Consider the following 21,980-nt stretch of genomic DNA (forward strand, 5'->3'; position numbering starts at 1 on the left):
TGGTGGCCGGTGAAATGGATTCTCTGCATTTAACCTGGCTTGTCCTTCCTCCGGGGGCACAGCCAGGAGCAGTGGGCAGCATACGTGGACGCGCCCGGGGACCAGGTGATAAATGTCCATTGCTGGTCAGACAATGATGGATGCATGTTTTTGGTGGGGGTCCTTACTGACGTGAGGTGGAGGAAACCCCATGTGAGCACGGGGAGAACATGCAAACTCCACACAGAAAGGCTCCTATTTGGGAGATAACCCACCGGAGCACGGTGCCAACAGCGCCCCAGGCGGGAATCGAACCCTATCATCTCTAACTCTATCTTTCCCTCCAGTCTAATTCACTCTCTACCCTCCCTCACCTACTGTACCTCCTCTATACTACTTAGAGTGAAGGAAAAACAGCAATTACTTGACATATTTTCTAATCTTACTCTACTCTCTACTCCAACTCCCTCTACTCTACCCCTAAGCTACCTGTATTACTTACAAGCTGAAGCAGCCTTATGGGGTAAAACAGGGAATTATGCAAAAAAGAGCAATTACTCCCGGTGATGAAAGTTATCACTGGCCAATTAGAAGCCCTGATTAGAGGTGGAGCTCTGCTGGATGATCAAAGCCCCAAAACCCCAACGTGGCGTGGTCCGCCGCACGCACTACTCAAAGGGCAAAAGATTCAGGGAGAAACTCCAATAAGTAATTCAGGACCACGGCTCACAACAAAGGCTTTGGCTTAATTGAAGCCACCTCACGCTGGGGGAGAGACCTACATTACCACTCCCCGCTTGAGGATCCCATGGTTTTTTTTCTTCTTAAAAATGGAATGTTAAGGGTGAAAACTAGTCCACCGCCTCTACTCTACTATACCTCTACTTCACCCCCTCTATACTACCTCTACCTCCCTCTACTCTATCTGTACTCTTTCTTTACCACTCTCTACTCTACCTCTACCTCCCTCTACTCTGCCTCTCTCTACTCTACCTTCCTCTATACTACCTCTCGGTTGTAGGTGGGAAATAGGTTGGAAACTCAGCCCCTATTAATGAGATTGTCCGTCTGTCTGTCTGTCTGTCTGTCTGTCTCTCTCTCTCAAAGACATGCTCACAAGCCTACGGTGACTTAGTAAATTAGTTCATTAGTTTTGGTGGCATGGAAATGGCCGCCTCAGCCCCCTCTTATGCTCCACTCTTCAGGGCTGGTGATTCAAATACCCGATTCGAGAGAATGGGTAGCTCTCGGGAGAATGTGTGTGTGTGTGTGTGTGTGTGTGTGTGTGTGTGTGTGTGTGTGTGTGTGTGTGTGTGTGTGTGTGTGTGCGTGTGTGCGTGTGTCTGTGTGTTCAGGCAAGCCGCAGAATTGCTTCGGTAATGAACCTAATCACTCCAAGGCCAAAAATGGAGATCTTTCTTTTAAAGCTCATTAGGCGGGGGATGGCCTGCCCAAAATAACTCCAAACCACAACCACCAGGAGGGGGGGGGGGAGTCACTCATCAGGATGAAACCCCGAGCGAGGGGAGGTGGGGTGAGGGGGGATACCAATGACAGCCCAGGATAGCCTCTTTCCTTAATTAACCTTTTGTGAATTTATTGTTTAATTAAATAAAATAAACCTTTTCTGGAGGCTGGGGCCGATAATCACCTGTTTACATCAATTGAGTGTTTACCAGAAGGAGAAACGGCCTTAGCAGCGATGTTAAAATGTTACAAATTAGAAATTAAATCATACTTAACTGTTGGAGTGTGACTGTGGGGAGATTACTTCCCCTCCGAATTGATTGCTGGCGTAAGGGTGAGGGTGTGTGTCTCAGTCTCTGAGCTGATGTGTGTTTGTTGGTGTTGTGTGTATGGGCGTCTACAAGGGTTTAAATAAGGATGTGACTCCACATTAACAAAAAACATTGGGAAAACCTTTGCAGGCTTTTACGCCCCAAGAACAACGTGAATAAATAACGCAAGAAGGCGAATAATTCAGAAGCCGCTTTGGAAGGCCTGATATATTCACACCAACCGCAATGTGATAAATGATATAGGGCCTTAAAAAACAAACTACATACAGTATAGTATAGTAGAGTATAATTCATATCATTAGGATAAACCCGTTGAAATGCGTCATCTCATAAACTTACCGAACATGTTCACTAACTACAGTAGAGATGCAGCAATTGCAATTTTCTTGGCTGATTCCTATTTCTGATTTTTGTTTTTTAAGTCTGACCTGCAGATTCCCATTTCCGATCTGCTGGACGTCGATGACAAATACATCCCATGATCTGATCACGCTCACGTGCTTGGACAGCTGCACATACGGACTACACTGCAATTTTCAGTTACCACAATAGTGAGGTAACAGATTTTAACACTGTTTATAATTGTTCATCATTCACAATGGAACAATAACAGAACATGAATCTGTCACTGAGTTCCAATAAAATTGAATATGGGACGTTTCACTGTAATTCAACCTGTAACTCTGACTGAGTTCTAGTAGGACCCAACACAGAACTAACAAGGAAATGTCCAGTTCAAACTTCAAATGAAAGTCTCTTTCACTTTAAGTGCAAATATACGTTTATATTATATTTATATGGTACTTTGCAAATAAATTGCAATTATTACAAAAAAATAATCAAATCAAATAAATGGCCAACTCTTCTGAGTCTCGTTCACTGGGAGTCCTCCTTCCCTCGCCGTGCGTTAAACCAAGTGGATCAAATCAAACGTCTTGTTTTACTGAGTGACTCGTCAAGAACCAAGTCTCAAAAAAGAGTCAAACTTTTCATCACGAGCGGAGCTCGGCTGTGACAGCGACAGATACGCAGTCTGCACAATTTTGGAACATTGTCAGTCGATAAATACATAACTTATCTAATCTTCCTTGTTTACCTTGAAGTACCTCCAAACAGCCCACATCTTCTTTCTTTCGCTCTATTTTGGGCGTCAACTATGTTACATTATGTTGGTATCAGGTTTGAGTATCTAAGGATTATTAAGAGTACAGTACATGAGCACCGTATCGGGTGTGTCAATTTGACCGGCACAGAATCTGAAAATATATCTGACACTGATCGACCGGTGAAAACCGACCAATTCCTGTCACCGGCCGAACGATCGGTGCCTCTCACGTTTTATATGTTAACATTACGGTGACATGTTTGTGCTTTATTATAACTCTCCCACTTCCCATTTTACCTCACAATGCAGCGTTACGTCGCGGTGGATAATAAAGTAGCGCTCAGTGCGCTGCGTACCAGGGGAGTTTGAGTGATAGGAGAGGGAGGGCTTACAGAACCACAGGTCGTAGCATCTGGTCCAATCTGAGGGATGTGTGTAATCGCCTTCAGAGTGATGATATAAGACTCACCACCAAGGACAGTTCTAGCACAGAGACAGTAGCAATGAAAAGTAAGACTATTTTCTAGGATTTGGCTCCTGACTCAGTAAAAAGAGTCGTTTAATTTTCCAACTCTTCGTTCATTTTATTAAGTTGGTGTAACGCACAAGCCAGCAAGGGAGGACTTCCGGGGAATGATGAATGAGAGTCTTTCTTGGACATAATTCTCGCCCCAAAAGAATGCATTGTATTCTGTAAAAATGTATGATTCAGGCAGAAGAATGAAAATTGTGGATTGTTCCCCATGAATAAATAATTTGCAAGTCCCGCATCACTACATGACAGGCGCTGTGCTGGATCGTTGCTTAATTGGACATGTTTCCTGAAAGCTGTTGAAAAGCTTTTGGCAATGAAAGCTTTTTCGTTGTCTCTAAGCTTTGGATAACCAAACATGTTAAAAAAAACTCACACTCGATGTCCAGGAACATGCTCTTCTGGTGGCCTCCGATCCGACTGAGTGCCTCGCAGTCAAAACGACCCAGGTCCGAGAGCCGCACGCCGCTTATGGTCAGCATCGACTTCCCATGGCGACCGCGGACTTCGAATCGCCCGTCCTGCCTCTGAACACACAAACAAACACACATAGGCCGAGTCATTAACGTCGTCACTAATATCATGAACTATGTACAGTAGTTGAGAGTCATGACAGTACATGACAGTGTTTCAACTCCAACGAGATCACATTTAGACCCTTTAAGGGTGGAAGGTCTTTATGATGTCATGAGGACCTTTTTCTTTTCTTCCGGTCAGCGCTGGTAGGGTCCCAGTGGAGCCTGAGGAGATGGGTCTCCTATGTTGATACTGACAACCTTGACGGGAGCCGGTTGAGAAATCATCCCTATTCTACAGGTAAGAAACCTTTTCCCCCCTCCTGGTGGAGGGACCCAGAGTGGAATTCCAAAGCCCTGCAACCCTTCAGAACCTTTCTTGCTTAGAACTACTTGTCACACGCTGTCAGGCGTAATGCAATTTGCCCTTCGATTTATTACAAGGTCATTACATCTGTATGAAGACAGATGGTATCAATTCCAAGCCACAGGTCAATTACAGCGGGAGAGGCAATCATTGTCCTAATCGACATTTGCTGGTAATGAGGGAAAAACTCCCCAGGAACATCATCTTGTTTCAGAGCAGACGTTGCTTCAAGATTGTTGCCCAACCGAAAACCTTTTTCACCCCGATGAACTTCTTCTCAATGGATTTACCCCAAATTTATAGCTGCTGTTTTTCAAAGCACGTAAGAAACACAGAAAGCTGCAAGATCAACATTGCAAGGCTGCACTAATTCATCTAATTCACCAGTTCCAGCCAGAACAGCAGCTCATGTTCATCAGAACAAGCTTCAAGTTTCAGGGAGATTCGGTTTGGCTCTGAGATGTGAATAGGATTCTTGTGAGACTCATTTAATCCTGTCAAAATTATTTATTTTGGGAGGAATGCAAAGTGTAAATCAATCCCATTCAATTGTGTTTGTATTCATTTAAAGATTCACTGGCTCGCCCACACTTATGCTGGAGTGACTCCCTACTCCTGAGTCATTAAAAAGATTTGTTTGTGGTGAACTAATCGTTTGCGTGTCTTGCATCGCCGATTATCAGTAGCACAGTTCTATGTGTTTGTGACAAATTGTGATAATTTTATTGGTTAACATGATAGTTGTGTGGCATGTGAGCAAGTGTCAGTTCCATTTGTTCCTGATTAACGAGCACAGAATAATACGCAAAACGTAATTTAGAGAATCCACGGCTCTTAATTATGTTTTTTTTTTTTCCACAATAAACCTTCGCAACAAACAACTTAATTGTGCTTTATAGTTTTTAGTTTAACCAATTCCCCCCGAGATGGAGGCAGTTTTCAGTTTTTCTTTGGAAGAGAAAGGGAGGCACTGGGGTGAGAATGGAAGCTGCGTTCTTATTATTCATAGAGTTTGAGGGGAACTGTCGGGTATTTTTTCTTTTTCCGACGTGAGCAGCCATGAAATGGCACATGTCGTGCTATTATGTCGGCCATTCCGTCCGCGGCTCTCGAAGCCTTTCGAACAAAGACGTGGCCATCCGAGAGAGGAAATATGAGCCGCCGCCGCGTATTTCACCGTTTCATTGCCAGTAAGTAAGTAATACAGGAATATACAGCGGTGTGAAAACTGCCGTCTGCAGGAGATTTTCATGCTAAGTCTGGGCTTTTTTCTTTTTCCCTGGAGCAACTGGCGTCCTGCGGTGATTTTGTGTCAACTCAAAATAAAAACAAAACATAAAAGCCGATACTCCGGAGAGAGGAGCTGGTTCTGTAAATGCAAAACTCGCATGCATCCACACATAATATGATATGCATACAGTACATATAGTGTGAGGATATGACTAAAAATATATTTTTAAACAACATTGTTTCAGTTGTGGGAATTAAGGCGAAGAACATTGTCACATTTGTAGGATATGAAGAAAGAAAGGATGGAAGGAAGGAAGGTAGGTCACATTGAAGAAAGGAAGGATAGAATGTAGGTAGCTAGGTACAGTAGGTTGCTAAGTAGTTAGGTTGAAGGAAGCATTTTTGTAGGTAGTTAGTTAGGTAGAAATGAAGAAAGGAAGGAAGGATGGAAGGTAGGTAGGCAGTTAGGCAGAAATTAAGCAAGAATGGATGGAACGAATGAAGGTAGGTAGGTAGGACTTAAGGAAAGATGGAAGGATGAAAGGTAGGTAGGTAGTTAGGTAGAAATGAAGGAAGGAAGGATGGAAGGTAGGTAGGTAGGTAGGTAGCTAGGTTGGTAAATAGGTAGGAATTAAGGAAGGGAGAAAGGACAGAAGGTAGGTAGTTAGGTAGAAATGAAGGAAGGAAGGATGGAAGGTAGGTAGGTAGGTAGCTAGGCAGAAATTAAGGAAGAATGGATGGAATGAATGAATGAAGGTAGGTAGGTAGGTAGGAATTAAGGAAGGATGGAGGGTAGGTACTGGAGGTAGTTAGGTAGAATGAAGGAAGGAAGGAAAGACGAAAGGTAGGTAGGTCATTTGATATAAATGAAGGAAGGATGGAATGAAAGAAGAAAGGTAGGTAGGTAAGAATTAAGGAAGGACGGAAGGTCATTAGGTAGTTAGGTAAAAATGAAGGAAGAAAGGTAGGTAGGTAGAAATTAAGGAAGGATGGATGGAATGAATAAATAGAGGAAGGTAGGCAGGTAGGAATGAAGTAAGGAAGGGATGAAGGAAGGAAGGTAAGTAGGCAGGTAGGTGGAAATGGAGGAAAGATGGATGGAAGGAAGGAAGGAAGGACAGGAGGGAAGGTAGGTCGGTAGAAAGGAGGGATGGATGGAAGGGAGGAATAATAACACATGGTGAGTTTGTTCCTAATAAACGGAGACAACAAAGTTGAGCTGAAAAATAAAATGCAAATAAAAACAGAGGGCGACATCGAAGCCAAAACAAACCTGAGCTGAAAAATTTAAAAAAAAGCCAAAAGACAGGTTGCCGATAAGAGCATTAAGCAAAGAGATTTCCCACAATCCCTCGGGAGCGTTCCCTCACGCTGTCCTCCTTTGACACTTAAAAGGCAGAAGGTCCTCGTCTATTCATTTGGGAGCGTTTGCCAAAGCGTCCCCATTTCGAAACGCTTGTAGCGGTGAAAGGTTCGACTCCTTTATTTTTTTTTGGAGATTCGGTTCTTGACGAGTCACTCGGTAAAAAAAAAAAAAAAAGAGTCGCTCGGTTTTCAAAACCTCGGTCGGGTTCGATTGGTTTGGTGCGACGCACGGCGAGCGAGGGAGGACGTCGAGGACGATGAACGGGTGTCAAAAGAGAGGGTTTGGCTCGGGGCTGCGAATGGAACTCTGCCAAGAAATCTGTCAAAATGATTTATTTTGGTGGGATGCAAAACAGTGAGTCAATCACAGTCAATATGAATTAAGGGAAATGCCCTGCCCTTTCTTTAGCCCTGGCCTTTCATTTAGCCCTCGGTAATTATTTCCGGTTTGTGACTCATTTAAAAACATGTTTACCACAAATGACTCGTTTGCTAGTCTTCACCACAATCACAATTAGCAGGCCATAATAATAAGCACAACAGAAAAGACTTAAAGTGCATCAAATTCCCTGAAATTAAAAAAAAAAATTCAATCCTTATTTAAACTGTAAACATTTTTTGACCATTTGATACTGAAAAATACAATTAAATATAACCAATAAATAATAATAAATTCAAATTGATCAGCAACATTAACTCAGGAGCAGAATATATGAAACACTTTGAACCATCTGATACTGAAAAATAAAATTAAATATAATCAATAAATAATAATAAATTCAAATTGATCAGCAGGAACAGGAACTGTTTTCAGGGAAGTACTTTTTAAAGAATCCCATCAGTGATGAAATATGCTCCTTAATATATGGAATCACTGAGGTGGCATCATAGTCAGTAGTGTCAACAAACTCATGCAGGTTCTTGAATGAATCAGTATTTCCTTCATCAAGTCGCCTGCCCCACACTGCAAGCTTTCCAGTGAAAGAGCTGAGGGAGGTGTTTATCTTTCCCTTGAAGCTGTAGATTTAGTTCATTTAGCTTTCCAAATATGTCACTCAGGTAGGCCAGTTTTGCCAGGAAGTTCTCATCACTACATTTTTCTGCAAGGTCATACTTGTGCCCCTGCTCCAAAAACATTCTTATCTGCTCTCCGAGCTCAAAAACACGGGACAAGACTTTTCCTGGTGACAGCCGCCTCGCTTCACTGTGAAACAGCACAGCTTGATGTTCAGCTCCCATCTCCTCACAGATCGCAGAGAAGACTTAGTAGTGGTCTGGTCTTTATAAAATTGACTACACCTACAATGTCAGTCATTACCTCTCCTTAATTCAGAGGAAACGTGCCTTGATGCCAGTGCTTCTCTGTGTATAACACAGTGTGTCCACTCAGCATTAGGTGAGGCCTTCTTGATGAGCGCCCCAAGTCCTTTTCTCATCCCTGCCATGGTCTGTGCACCATCACTGCAAACGCAGATGCACTTCTCCCACTTTAGCTCGTTCTCAGTCAGGAAGCGGTCCAGCATTTTGAACAGCTCTTCAGCTGTGCCTCTATCTCTGACATATTTACAAAAAAGTAGATCCTCACACAGGGAGTTTGTCATGTCAAAACGTGGATAAGCGATAAACAAAGAGTCTTTGCTGCTGTCAGTTGCTTCATCGAACTGTAAGGCAAAACGTTTGTCTTTGAGTTTATCTACCAGCTCTTCTTTAAGATCGTTAGCAATGTCATTTATGTAGGTCTGGCGACAGTTTCATTGGACAGAGGGATAGTTTTTATTTTTGCAGCACTTGCGTCATCCAGCATGACAGAGACCATGTCGCTGGTTGACTGAAGTAGCATTCACAAAGCGGGACGATTGTTGGCAATATTTGGCACGTTTTCGCTGAAAAAACTCAAGCGGCTTATCAGCGTGATTGGGGTGTAATGTCTTTAAGTGACGCCTTAATGTATTTGGCTTCATGCTGTCCGCTGCCAACTTTTTTAGACACAGTAAACATACCGGTCTTTCCTCGTCTCCCACCGTAGTCACAGTGAAGCCAAGCGCTGCATACGCTTCGACATATTTCCTCGTCTTAGCTTTAGGGAGACTTACGTTTGTCTCATTATCTCCGTCTCTCTCCAACTTTCTTTTCATCCCTGTTAAATATTTTTCCATGGTGTCTCTTAAAGGTTTGTTATCTGCACTTCGTATCTCCGGCTCTCCAGCTGCGCGCTTGTTCGTCCGAAAAAAAACCTACCAGCGGCAGAAAAAAAGCTTGTTCCCCGGGGTCACAGCGTCCCCCCTGGCATCGCTCCGAGCCCCCCCAGGGGGGCGCGCCCCACTATTTGAGAAACACTGGTCTAAGCCCCGTAAGCCCCTCTCTCTCTCTCTCTCTCTCTCTCTCTCTCGCATGCTGGGAGTTGGGTGTATGAGCGAGTGTCATTGTGCGTTTACTTTAGTTGTTTTATGTAGATAACGGTTTTTCGTTCTGTGTGCTTGTGTGTGTGTGTGTGTGTGTGTGCGTGTGTGTGCTTGTCGGTGTGTAAATAATTTGAGCACCCTGTCAATAAAAGTAGTTTTGAAAATTCAAACTCTCTCTCTCTCTCTCTCCCTCTCTCTCTCTCTCTCTCTCTCTCTCTCTCTGAGTAGTTGGAGGCATGGGCGACCGGAGCGGGTGAGCGTTTGTCGGAGTGAGTGATTTCTCTCTAACTTTTCTATGAAATTGTGTGTTTGTAATTATTTGTGTTAGTTTTGTTTCTACTGGTTGTAATGTGTGCACACAGCGGGTGGGGGGTGGTGGTGGTGGTGGTGGTGGTGGTGGTGCGGGTCCGGGGGTCCGCAGCCATGTCGGACCTCACCAGGCTAAGGAGGAAGCACGGCATTAAGTTGCCCGTGTCTTCCTCCGTCTCGGGGGAGCACTGCAGCCTGGCAGTGGGGCAGGCTGTCGGCTACAGCAGCATCGTGTCCGCGGGTGAACAGCGCTGTGCTCATTTTTCTGGACAGCGTGGAAAGAGCAAACGCGGTGGTGGCGAGCGGCGTCACGGTGAACAAAATGTTTGTTCCTGTTCTGCCTGTCTCCACACCGGCGAAGAGGGTGAATTTGGCCAATGTTCCGCCTTTAATTAAGGACGAGACCTTAAGCAGGGAACTTTCGAGTCCCATCAGGATGTAAGTCGCCGCTGCTGAAGCATGTGGTGTCGCACAGGAGACACGTCCTGATGATCCTGAACAGCAGCGCTGCGGAGCTGAGCGTGGCCTTTAAAATCAGGGCGGAAGAATTTGACTACGTGGTTTATGTCAACTCTGACAACACCAAGTGCTTTGGGTGTGGTGGGGAGGGACATCAGGTCAGGGCATGCCCAGAAAAGAACTCAAACAGCAAGACAGGTGATGGGCAAAAGAATGGACAGGCGAATGAGGGAGCACAGGAGGAGACAGGTGGAGGTCAGAAAAGGGGAAAACAGGTGAACAGGGGAGCAGAGGAGGAGACAGGTGGAGGTCAGAAAGAAAAAGGGAAGAAACGGGTGAAGGTGGGGGCACAGGAGGAGACAGGTGAGGGGCAGAAAAAGGAAAAACAGGTGAACAAGGGAGCACAGGAGGGGGCAGGGGAAGGTCAAAACAAAAAGGGGGAAAAACAGGTGAACAGGTGACGGTCGGGTGACGGTCAACAGCACAGTCAGGTGAGCACGGGGGGAGACAGGTGAGGGTCTGGAGGGCAGGCAGGTAAAGGTGGGAGGACAGGAAGGGAAGGGTGAGGGTCCAGAAGATAGGCAGGTGAGTGTGGGGGGACAGGTGAAGGAAAGAAAGCTGCAGAAGAAAAAGAAAAGAGTGCAGCCAACGGAGCTGGGGAGGAAGAAGCGTTGGAGGGAAGCGATTTTGAAATGATAGGTGAGGACGATCGTTTGAGAGTTCCTTATCTAAAAAGAAAGTCAAATAAGATGGGAGGAGACTCTCAGGCCAAGAGAGGGACAGCAAGCCAGGGGGAGGCAAGACAAATGGTGGAGCAGGGAGGCTCAGAGTCTGAGTCCTGGATGCAGGAAGACTCTGCTGCAGATAGTGACGGGCAGGTTTTTCTAGCCGTCAAAAAGAAAAATGGCAAAAAAAAAGCGTTCCTACACAGAACTAAGAACCTAAAAGGGATAAAGGTGGAGGACTACTTCTCAGACAAGGAGCTGTTGGCAAACGCTGTGCAGCAACAGATGAGGAGTAAGGGGAGAGGAGGGTTTACGGACCAGGAAGTGTACAGGCTCAAGAAGATAGTGCAAAAAATCAGGAAGGAGCTGAACAACGAGGAAGATGATGATGAGGTGTAAGTGGGTGCTGCTGTTCCGGCTGATTCTTCTTTCCTTTGCAATGAGACACTTTAACGTCAGCACGCTGAATGTGAACGAGGCGGGAGACGCAGCTAAGAGGTCTCTGCTGTAAGAGCTGATGGAGCAGAAGAGGCTGGATGTGATGTTGATGCAGGAGACTCCCAGTAACTCTGTCAATGAGGCTGACTGGAAGAGGGAGTGGGGGGGGGGGCTCTTCTCTTTTCTCAGAGCTTTGCCTCAGCACCCTTTGAGGTGCAGGTGGTGGTGGAGGGCAGACCAATGGTGGTGAGGGCAACATTTGAACACTATAAATTTGTTTTTCTAAACGTGTACGCAACCACCACAGGACCACACAGAGTTACTTTTTTACAAATTTTAAATTGTGTTTTAGGCGAAGTTCACACTGAGGAGTTTTTGTTTTTAGGGGGAGCTTTTAACTGCACCGAGAACGAACTTTTAGACAGAAACCACTGTGAGCCTCACAGAGCATCACACAACGCAATGAGGCATCTCTCAAACGAGAATGAGTTAACAGACGTGTGGAGGAGAACCAACGGGGATAGAAGGCAGTACACCTGGGCACACTGCAGAGGCACTTTATTATCTTTAGCTGGACTGGACCGGTTTTACTGTTTTAAGTATGATTTTAACATTTTTAAGGAATGTAAAATGATGCCTGTTGGTTTTACTGATCACTCTCTGGTTGTTTGTCGTGCTTTTATCGCCAGTGTAAAGCCTAAAAGTGTGTATTGGCATTTTAACACCACTCTATTATGTGACTCCAATTTTAAGGATGCTTTTAGGTTTTTTTGTGAAGGTTCTTAAAACAGGAAGCAGGATTTTAATTCCTTAAGACTGTGGTGGGACTATGGGAAGGAGGAGATAAGGCAGCTCTGTCAACAGTACACTCTAAATGTCACACGGGACATCATCAGATCTATGAAGGATCTGGAGACTGACATTGTGGAGTTCCAGAGTGTAGTGGAATCCACTGGAAATCGGGATCATATTAAGGATCTCAAGTCTAAAAGAGCTGCTCTCACAGACCTACTAGCCACTAAGGCTCAGGAGGCACTGGTCCGCTCTCTCCTCCAGAACGCCGCACTGATGGACGCACCATTTAAGTTATTTTTTAGCCTGGAGAAGAGGAACGGGCAGAGCAGGTTCATTCACGCCCTGAGATCTGACACAGGACAAGAGCTCGAGAGGCCAGAAGAGATCCGGAGACGAGCCGTGAACTTTTACACAGAACTGTACGAAAGTGTTTAAAGATAAGTTATTGCCAGTCAGCTGCAGGAGAGCAGTAATCACTCTCCTCCCAAAGAAAGGAGACCTGCAGGAGATAAAGAACTGGCGTCCTGTGTACCTTCTGTGCATGGACTATAAGATCCTATCGAGGGCGCTGGCCAACAGGCTGAGGGAGGTGATGGACCTGGTAGTCCATCAGAACCAAACGTAGGTCTATTCTGGCCAATGTGTCCTTAATTCGGGATTTTTTTTGAACATTTCTAGTTCTTTGGGCATTGAAACTGGGCTCATTTTGTTAGAACAGGAGGCAACAAGTCTTTTGACCGGGTTGAGCACCTTTACCTCTGGAAAACTCTGGAGGCTTTTGGCCTCAGCCCAGGTCTGATAGCTATGATCCAAGTTTTGTACCAGGACATTGAGAGTGTACTGAAGATCAATGGAGGACTGAGCGACCCTTTTAAAGTGTGTAGGGGGATGAGACAGGGCTGCTCCCTCTCAGGGATGCTGTACTCTCTGGCCATCGAACCATTGTTGTGTAAATTAAGGACAAAAATTGAGGGTGTGTTCTGAAACGGTCTTAAAAGAAGCCACATTTTTTCAGCCTACGCAGACAACGTCATTGTTTTGATAAAAAAGCAGGACGAAATCAACAAACTGGAGGGGATTGTTAAGGATTTTGGGCTGATATCAACAGCAAAAGTCAACTGGGACAAAACTGAAAAGTTGGCTGTTGGCGGATGGAGGGGGGGACTTCTTAAACTACCAGGAGGCTAACAGTGGAGAAGAGATGGTTTTAAGTATTTAGGAGTGTTTTTAGGGGATGGAAGTATGATGGGGAAGAATTGGGAAGGGCTAAAAATACAGGGCAAAATAAAGAAATGGAGGTGGGCACCGCCACAGCTGTCCTTCAGCGGCAGAACGCTGATCATCAATAACCTGGTGGCCTCACAGCTGTGGCACAGAGTGTCCAACCACCAGACTAAGATTATTAAGGAAAATACAGGCTGAGTTAATGGACTTTTTTGGAGGGGGGAACTTCCACTGGATTAGGAAGGAAAACTTTTTTTTGCCAAAAGAGGAAGGGGGGCGGTGTGGTGTGGTGGACATTAAAAGCAGAGTGGCGACTTTTAGATTACAGTTTTTACAAAAGTTTTTAACAGGATATTTTAATGATTGGGAGGACGTGGCGGGCTTGATCTTAAAAAGGACTGGGAAGATGGGACTTGACAGCTCGTTGTATTGTTTTTTTGTTTTTTCTTTTAAACACATCGGCTTACCCCGTTTTTATCATGAACTTTTTAAAGCCTGGAGTGTTTTTAAAAAAAGGAAAAGAGAAGCTGCAGATTCCCTCCACTGGCTCCTGGACGAACTGGTGATCGGAGGATCCAGGCTGGACGTGCAGGACTAGGCCACTCCAGGACTGAGGAGTATCCTGAGGGAGGCAGGGGTCCTGATCCTGAGGCAGGTGGTGGTGGTGGCGGCGGGGAGCGAGCTGCAGGACGGCGAGGCCATGGCGGAGTGGCTGGGGGTGAGGTCCACCAGAATCATACACGTGGCGCTCAAGAGGTGGAGGAAGAGACTTACAGAGGAGGAACTGGCCCTGCTGAAGGAGTACGGAGAAGGGGCGGAGGAGCCAAACCCGGAGGATCCCTTCCCGGAGATGACACTGACTCCCAACCTGGAGGGGTCCTCTGGGAAGCTACTGCACAAGGCACTTTGGACAAAACTGGACTTGCACACAGCCAGTGGTCGTGGTTTTAAACAGGAAAGGACTGGAAACGTGGCAAGACACTGTCTGGAGGGGACGGCTCCAGATGGCGGGACAGGAGGAGCCGTGTTGGAGGAGCTTGTACAAAGCACCCTCCAAGAAAAGGACGGGGGACGTCCAATGGAGAGTCCTACATGGAGCCATAGCTGTCAATAGTTTTGTTTCTGTTTTAAATCCCACTCTGTCAAAAATGAATGTCCATTCTGTAAACTGCCAGAGTCGAGTTTTCACTGTTTTTCAGAGTGTGACAGACTTTTAGAGCTTTTTAGCGTCTAAAAGGAAAGTTTTAACCTCTTTAAAGAAGAGTGGTCCAAAAATGCTTTTATTTGTGGGGTTATTATATTACAGAACCAACGCAGAGAAATGGCGATTGTGCAACTTTTTTAATTGGGGAAGCAAAGACGGCGATCTACATTACGAGAAGAAACAAACTGAAAGGAAAGGAAAGTATTTTAGGAAAAGTGTTTGTGGCGTTAGTCGGGGCGAGAGTCCTAATTGATTTTAACTTTCACAAACTGATGAAGAGTCTGGATGTTTTTATCAAGCTGTGGTGTTTTAATGACGTCATCCGTTCGCTGGTGGGGGACGACTTGCGCTTCCAGTCTGTTTTTAACGTTTAGGGCTTTTTTATTGAACAAATTGTTGTTTTTTAATGTCTTCAACTGTGAACTGGAGAAAATGTTGAAATAAAGATGTTTTAAAAATCTAAATCTCTCTCTCTCTCTCTCTCTCTCTCTCCCTCTCTCTCTCTCTCTCTCTCTCTCTCTCTTTCTCCTGGAGCACTCGCGCTTTTTTTGTCGCCATTGTCTTGTTTCAAAAGGCTTATCGGAGCGCTCCTCATCGTGGCGACTGGCCAACACATCAGTCCCGACTCCCTTTGTTGTCGTCAACTGCACATATCCTGCTTATTTGGGGGTTGGGGTTGGGGGTGGTAGATGGATGGAGGGATGAGAGGGATGAGAGGGGAGGAGAGGAAAAAGAGAAGACACCATAGGGGAAGAGCTTCTTTTGAGGGAAATCTCTTCAGGAGGGGTCTCTTCGAATCTCTCACTCTCTCTCTCTCTCTCTCTCTCTCCCTCTCTCTCTCTCTCCTCCCTCCCTCTCTCCATTTCTCTCCCTCCCTCCCTCTATCTTACGCTTATCTATCCCTTTCTCTCTCTCCCTTTCCCTGTCATCTCTTTGTTCCTCCTTTCTGCCGCCCCCCTCTAACCCGCTCCCTCTGTTTCTCTCCCTCTTCCTCCCTCCATCTTGCTCTCCCTTTATCCCTTTCTCTCTCTCTCTCTCTCTCCCTCTCTCTCTCTCTCTCCTCCCTCCCTCTCTCCATTTCTCTCCCTCCCTCCCTCTATCTTATGCTTATCTATCCCTTTCTCTCTCTCCCTTTCCCTGTCATCTCTTTGTTCCTCCATCTTGCTCTCCCTTTATCCCTTTCTCTCTCTCTCTCTCTCTCTCCCTCTCCCGCCCTCCACCGTACTCTTCCCCTCTCTCCTCTCATCTCTCCCTTTTTCTCTCTCCCTCCATCTTTCTGTTCCCTTCTCCGTCCATTTCCCTCCATCTATCTTTCTCTCTCTTCCCCTCTCCCTCCATCCCTTCCCCTCCCTCTCCTTCCATCCCTTTCTCCTTAGCTCTCCTCTTCTTCTTTCTCTTCCTCCCACTCCCTCTCCCTCCACATCACTATCTCCCTTCTATCTCTCCCTCCCTCCCTTTCCTTGTCATGCCTCCCTCGCTCTTCCCCTCTCAATTTCTCTTTCCCTCAACCTCTCTCCACTCTCAGTCTCATCTATTTTCTCTTCCTCTCGCACCACCTCGCTCCTTCTCTCCCCCTCTCTACCTATCCCTCCCTTCCCTCTCTCTCTCTCTCCGTCGCTTATCTCTCTCCCCTATCCCTTGCACTGTCCATCGCTCTCCCTCCATCTACCTCTCTCTCCTTCTCTAACATCCCCTTCACACCTCCTTCTCTACCCTGCTCTCCTCCCTCTCTCCCTCCCTCCAGCAGACAGGTCCTGTGTCTACGGATCAAGTGCACCCTGTTTGATATGCAGCTCAGAGGGACGACGAGCTGAGAGGGCACACATCAAGCACCCCCCCCCCCCCCATCACACACACACACACACACACACACGCACACACACACGCACACACACACACACACACACACACACACACCTACTTGGTATTGAGTGACTGGAACGTGCACGTATACAAGCAAGCGTCGGAAAAAAAGGGAAGTAGATGAGACAGTGGAGATAATGGTGTGTGGAGTGTATGTGGAAAAAAACAATAATAATAATAATAATAATAATAATAATAATAATAATAATTATAATAATTATAATAATAATAAAAGTTCTAATGATAATCAGAATAATACATCAATAAATAAATAATAATTAAATAATTAAACAATTCATTTAATTATTAATATAAAATAATAATAATAATAATAATAATAATAATAATAATAATAATAATAATAATAATAATAATAATATATAAACAATAATTGAGTGATACAATAGTAAATATTAATTGGCAATCTACAATAAACATCAAGATTAACTAGAAGCTAGAAAAAATATGAAAACATTCAGTGAACAGTACAAAAATGAAAGTAAAATATTGGCAATATACAATAAATATAAACCTGCATTTTTTAATAATAATATATTGATAATAATACAGATAATAGTATAGATAATAATAATAAGTACTACTATTAATAATAATAACAATAAAGGAGGAGAAAAAGGAGGAGTAAAAATCCTATCTGATCCAAATGACCCTGAGAACAGCAAAGAAAGGGGCACACTTAATGTAGTGCAAGTAGCAGTATTTCAGAAAAGGACTTTGTGCTATAATAACTCCCAAATAATCAGACTATTCCAGATTTTTTTCTTTTTATAGCAAAAATGTCTGCAGCGAACCTTGAAGACGCACCGATAAACATCCCAGAGGCCAGAGCCATCGGCCCTTACGGCCTGGATAGAGACATATCCCAAAACACATTTTTTTCCGTAATTCATAGTTTCATAACCTTCACCTGGAAGAACAGCCCCTCAAAACAACCAGCACGTAAGACAACGATGCACAAACCCGCCAAATCCTTCCCTAATGGACACCTCATGGACAGGTCTTTGAATTGAGAACCGAGAAGACTATTTCAATTAACATTTTTTGGGGGGAATGTAATTTAATCATATTGCCTTTTAGTCAGGAAATTCTGAGTATATTTTTTGTGAATCTGTTATTCCCATTGAGAATGTGAAGGGAAGCTCGCCTTGACATGATCTCTGAATGGCCATTGTGTCCGGGAGCTTATGATCTGTATCAGATAAGTAGAGTATTAAATCTGATAAGGCTACTCTCGCCAAACACAAAGCCGTGTTAAAGTGCCACGCGCTAATTAGAGATGAAAAGTTTGGCCCTTTTTTGGAGATTCGGCTCCTTTGCGGGTGAGTCTGTGAACAAAAGATTTGTTCAATTTGGCTGACTCTTCGTTTGTCTGATTCAGTTGGTGCAACGGGTCAGAAGGGACTTGCGAGTTTTGAATGGAATTCTCATAAGCATCGTCTGACTCTGTCACAATTATTCATTGAGACGGAAAGCAAAGTGTAAATTTGTCACATTCAATACGAGCGACGAACCCAGGAACGAGCGAACCAAATAACCAACAAAAGAGTCGTTCCTCGTGAATAACAATACAGCTATTTGGCCTCGTGACTGAATGTTTGCCTGGATGGGGCTTTGGTAGAATTTGGTCCCCTTCATTTGGTGCTTCGGCCCGATTCATTCATCGCACCTCACCAGCGCGCATGCAATTTCATTTAATCACATTCCAGCAACCGGTTGCCGTTGTGCTCCTTGACAGTGGGTTGCATTTATAAACCACGAAAAGAATGAAAAGAATGCCAGCGCCATGATTTAGTGCTGCAGAGGAGGCTCCTGTGAAGCTTGGCCCTCTCTGAACAACTGGATATGCAGATTGGAGTGCAAATTGAGAGAGGAACATCCTGCCTTTAAGCCCAAATGACTGCAGCCATCCATCAGGCCCTGCGCTGCATTTGTCCGTACGTATGTTTAGGAGTGTTGGTTTACCCGCCGCATTTCCATAATTGCATTTGCTGCGGGAAAGAAAGAAAGCACTTACTCTCATTTTCGCCCGTTATTTATCAACCAGCCACGATTCGAGTCGATGCGCACGGTCATTTGTCTTTGCCGCAAACTTTTTTTTATGAGCAAAGCAAGTATGCCAGCATTAATGGCATTTTTTAGTTTTTTTGTTTTAATTTTATGTTAAAATAATTGTATAATTTAACATGATTTAAAAAAACATTTTTTAAATGTTAATGACAATTTTTATTTATTTATTTTATTATTATTTTATTTATTTATTTATTTATTTATTTTATGGGGACGGTGGCTCAGGCGGTAGAGCTGGTGGTCTAGAAATCCAAAGGTTGCTGGTTGGATCCCAGGCTCCTCCTGCTAGCATGCTGTAGTGTCCTTGAGCAAGACACTTAACCCCTAATTGCTCCTGATGGCTGCGTCCGTCAGTGTTTGAACAATTGTAAGTCGCTTTGGATAAAAGCGTCTGCTAAATGTAATGTAATAAATTATTATTTGTTATCTATTATTTTTTTTTTTTATCTATTATCCTTAAATTATTGTTATTAGTATCTATATATATATATATTGTTATATTGATTATTTTTTGATCTATTGATTATTTTTCTATCTATTTTTCTATCTTGTTTATTTCATATTTTAGCCCGCCCTACCAGGAAAATGGCAAAAAAAGTGCAAATGGTTTTCGCCATAGATAATAAACCGTTCTGAAATGATTAGCTCGCCTAGAGGCTGCATTGTACTTGCGAATTTCACAGGAATTCTCATGAAAAATAATAATAATAAAACGGCAAAACGCCGAAAGACATAAGATTTGCAACAACCAGGATCCTGGCATTACAACTTTATATGTTTTTCGATCTAATTCAAAGGGCAATCAGAAATGGTAAGCATAACATCAGTACAATCATCTGTGTAAAAATAAATAACAGTTATGAAATTATATTAAATAATGAAAAGAATAAACTTGCTTTTGGACTTAATTGAGTCATTTTGTGAGCGTCATTTCATGCCTTGTTAACTAACAGAGTTTTACAGTTTTTGAAAACACACTTGAGAATAACATTCTTGAGTTTGTTCACCCAGAATTCCACATTTGGGTCATTCATGAATATACAAAATGTTATATTTTTATGAAGTGAAACTGGCAAAAAGAAGAACTGGCAGATACATTTTTAGTCTTCAGAATTATTTTACATTTATATTATTATTACTGTTTTTTAAATTAAATTTCAATGGTTTCAATGTTCCCCCTTAATCTCACATAAGCCCCTTTCCCACTTGCACTGAAAGCCGTAAATCCACTGGCAATGTTCCTTTTCCCAATAGGGGACGTATTGGGAAAAGGAGCCGGTGTCGATGTTCCGTAAAAGTTGTTCCGTATTCTCCCCGCTCTTGACCTACAGTTGTATAATTTCCGGGAAAATTTGAATACGGCCGTGAATGGAAGTGCATGTAAATGGAAGCAGTCACATTGCCGGAACAAGCACATAAAGTAGGGGGTGGCGCCGAATCCCAATCCCGGCAAAGCACAAAATGGGTTTTGAGGAATACTAATTTTGTTCAAATATTTCAAATGTTATTTTTTTTCAGGAAGAAAGTTCGGGAAGTATGAAGTGCTCCGAGTGCCGTGGCATCCGGCACAAGCGCTTCACTTGGCCGCCGGCCGCACCGGAGCACGGAGCCGGAGAGGGAGCTAGCGGGCAGGGAGAGACGGGGAACGGGTGGAGAAGGCAGAGAGTGTAGGACAGGTTGGAAACGATCACACTGATTTAATAGCAGTGGGTTAGGGTTTGTTGTGTTCAGGGATGGGGGCTCCGTCCCCAGTCTGTCAGCGGAGGGAACAGAGTCCGTCCGGGTGGGGTGGGGAGACGGAGGTGGAAACCCAAGCGCTGGCATCTGAGAGCCAGGAAAAAAAAAAGAAACCAATTCAGATTGTTCGCACGCTGCAGACCGATTGTCCACGCGATCGCATCTGCACTTGACATACGTACTAACCAATGACGTGCTGTATCTGTAACAGTCATCTAATGTAGGTATCGACTCCGACTTCTCCGTAAAAGAGGCCAATGTGTGAATGACTACTTACTGACCAGAGACGGTTGGGCAGCCCTACTATGGGCTGGCCCGGCCCAGACTGCGCGGTCCCCTTGGCGTACCGGCCCGGGCCCATAACATGTGCCAGTATCAACATGATAAGAGAATAAATATGAGTTTGGGCATAATACGATGTCATCACGTCAAGCATTACCATACCTTCAAATGGCGCACTCAGTCGTATACAAACCACAAAGTCACATAGGAATTACGGTCACGGTTAGTGGTAAATTGACAACAAGCTGAGTCATGATTCAAATGAAACCATTGACTGAATTAAATCATTTTGAAATGTTGTGTTGCATGAGTAGTTGTTTAATTTGCATGCTCACAGTCAACATAACAACATGCAACAAGCACCAGTGAATCGCCTGCAAATGTATGCTGAGTAATACATCAACAACTGTCAAAAAACTGCCAAAAAAATCCGTACGGCATCATCAATCACTTGTCAACAGTCTCTGACTCTTCCCGTCACCGTTGCGTCTGTCGAGTGCTCAATCTCCAAAGGAAAACAACTTAAAAACGATCTGAGGAGCACAGTGGGACGGGATAGATTGAGTGACTTGGCTGTTATCAGTTGAAAATGAGCAGGTGGACAAGCTGGACCTAGGGCGCAGTGTGGATGACTGGCTCACAGAGTGCCATTGAAATAGTGGTGAGTACATGATGAACCGATAGGCTGCCCTGCCAATTTTTATAAACATTCCAGCTATTGATCATTTACAGTAGGTAGCCTCCCTGCCCCTGATGCTCAATTGTCGAAGCGGGTTCCAAAATAACGGGATCGCAGTGAAAGCGAACATAACCTGTTCGAGGGAATATAACACACAACTTGCCCACACTGTGCTGTGCGCGCGCGTCGCATTGTAATGCTAATTTGAAAGAAGCTTTCCTTTACATTAGTGACGTCATTTTCCAACATAAATTGACGCAGAAAAGGCACAAATTGGTGCATTAAAAATTCACCAGAAGGTTGGAAATGAAGTGTGTGGAGCTCAAATCTTCATGGGGGAGACCCCAGACAGCACTGCTGTGTAGTGCCTCTGCCGGTGGGAACTCGCCAACCATTCGTTTTTTGACGAACAAACGTTTTAAATGACCCGGGAGGGAGTCGTTCACTCGTTCATTCATTGGTTCATTCATTCATCAGTTCATTCATTCATTAGTTCATTCATTCATCAGTTCATTCATGCATTCATTTATTCATTAGTTCATTCATTCATCAGTTCATTCATTCATTCATTCATTCATTCATTCATTCATTCATTCATGCATCCATTAATTTGTTCATTCATTCATTAGTTCATTCATTTATTCATTCATCAGTTCATTCATTCATCCATCCAGTCATTAGTTCATTCATTCATTCATTCATTAGTTCATTCATTCATAAGTGCATTCAGTCATTCATTCATTCATCCATTAATCCGTTCATTCATTCATTAGTTCATTAATTTATTCATTCATCAGTTCATTCATTCATCCATCCAGTCATTAGTTCATTCATTCATTCATTAGTTCATTCATTCATCAATGCATTCATTCATTCATTCATT

At 44.0% G+C, this 21,980-nt stretch overlaps 1 protein-coding gene across 1 annotated transcript in view; it reads right to left on the reverse strand.

The window, feature by feature from the left end:
- Positions 1-21,980, reverse strand: part of ncam2 (neural cell adhesion molecule 2) — a 367,688-nt gene that overhangs the window by 62,236 nt on the left and 283,472 nt on the right. Inside the window, exon 9 of the mRNA XM_080024174.1 lies at positions 3,792-3,942. Within this exon, the coding sequence (XP_079880300.1) occupies positions 3,792-3,942 (151 nt within the window). The remainder of the gene's footprint in view (positions 1-3,791; positions 3,943-21,980) is intronic.

The sequence above is a fragment of the Zeus faber genome (assembly GCF_960531495.2).
Source record: "Zeus faber genome assembly, chromosome: 2".
Classification (NCBI taxonomy): domain Eukaryota; kingdom Metazoa; phylum Chordata; class Actinopteri; order Zeiformes; family Zeidae; genus Zeus; species Zeus faber.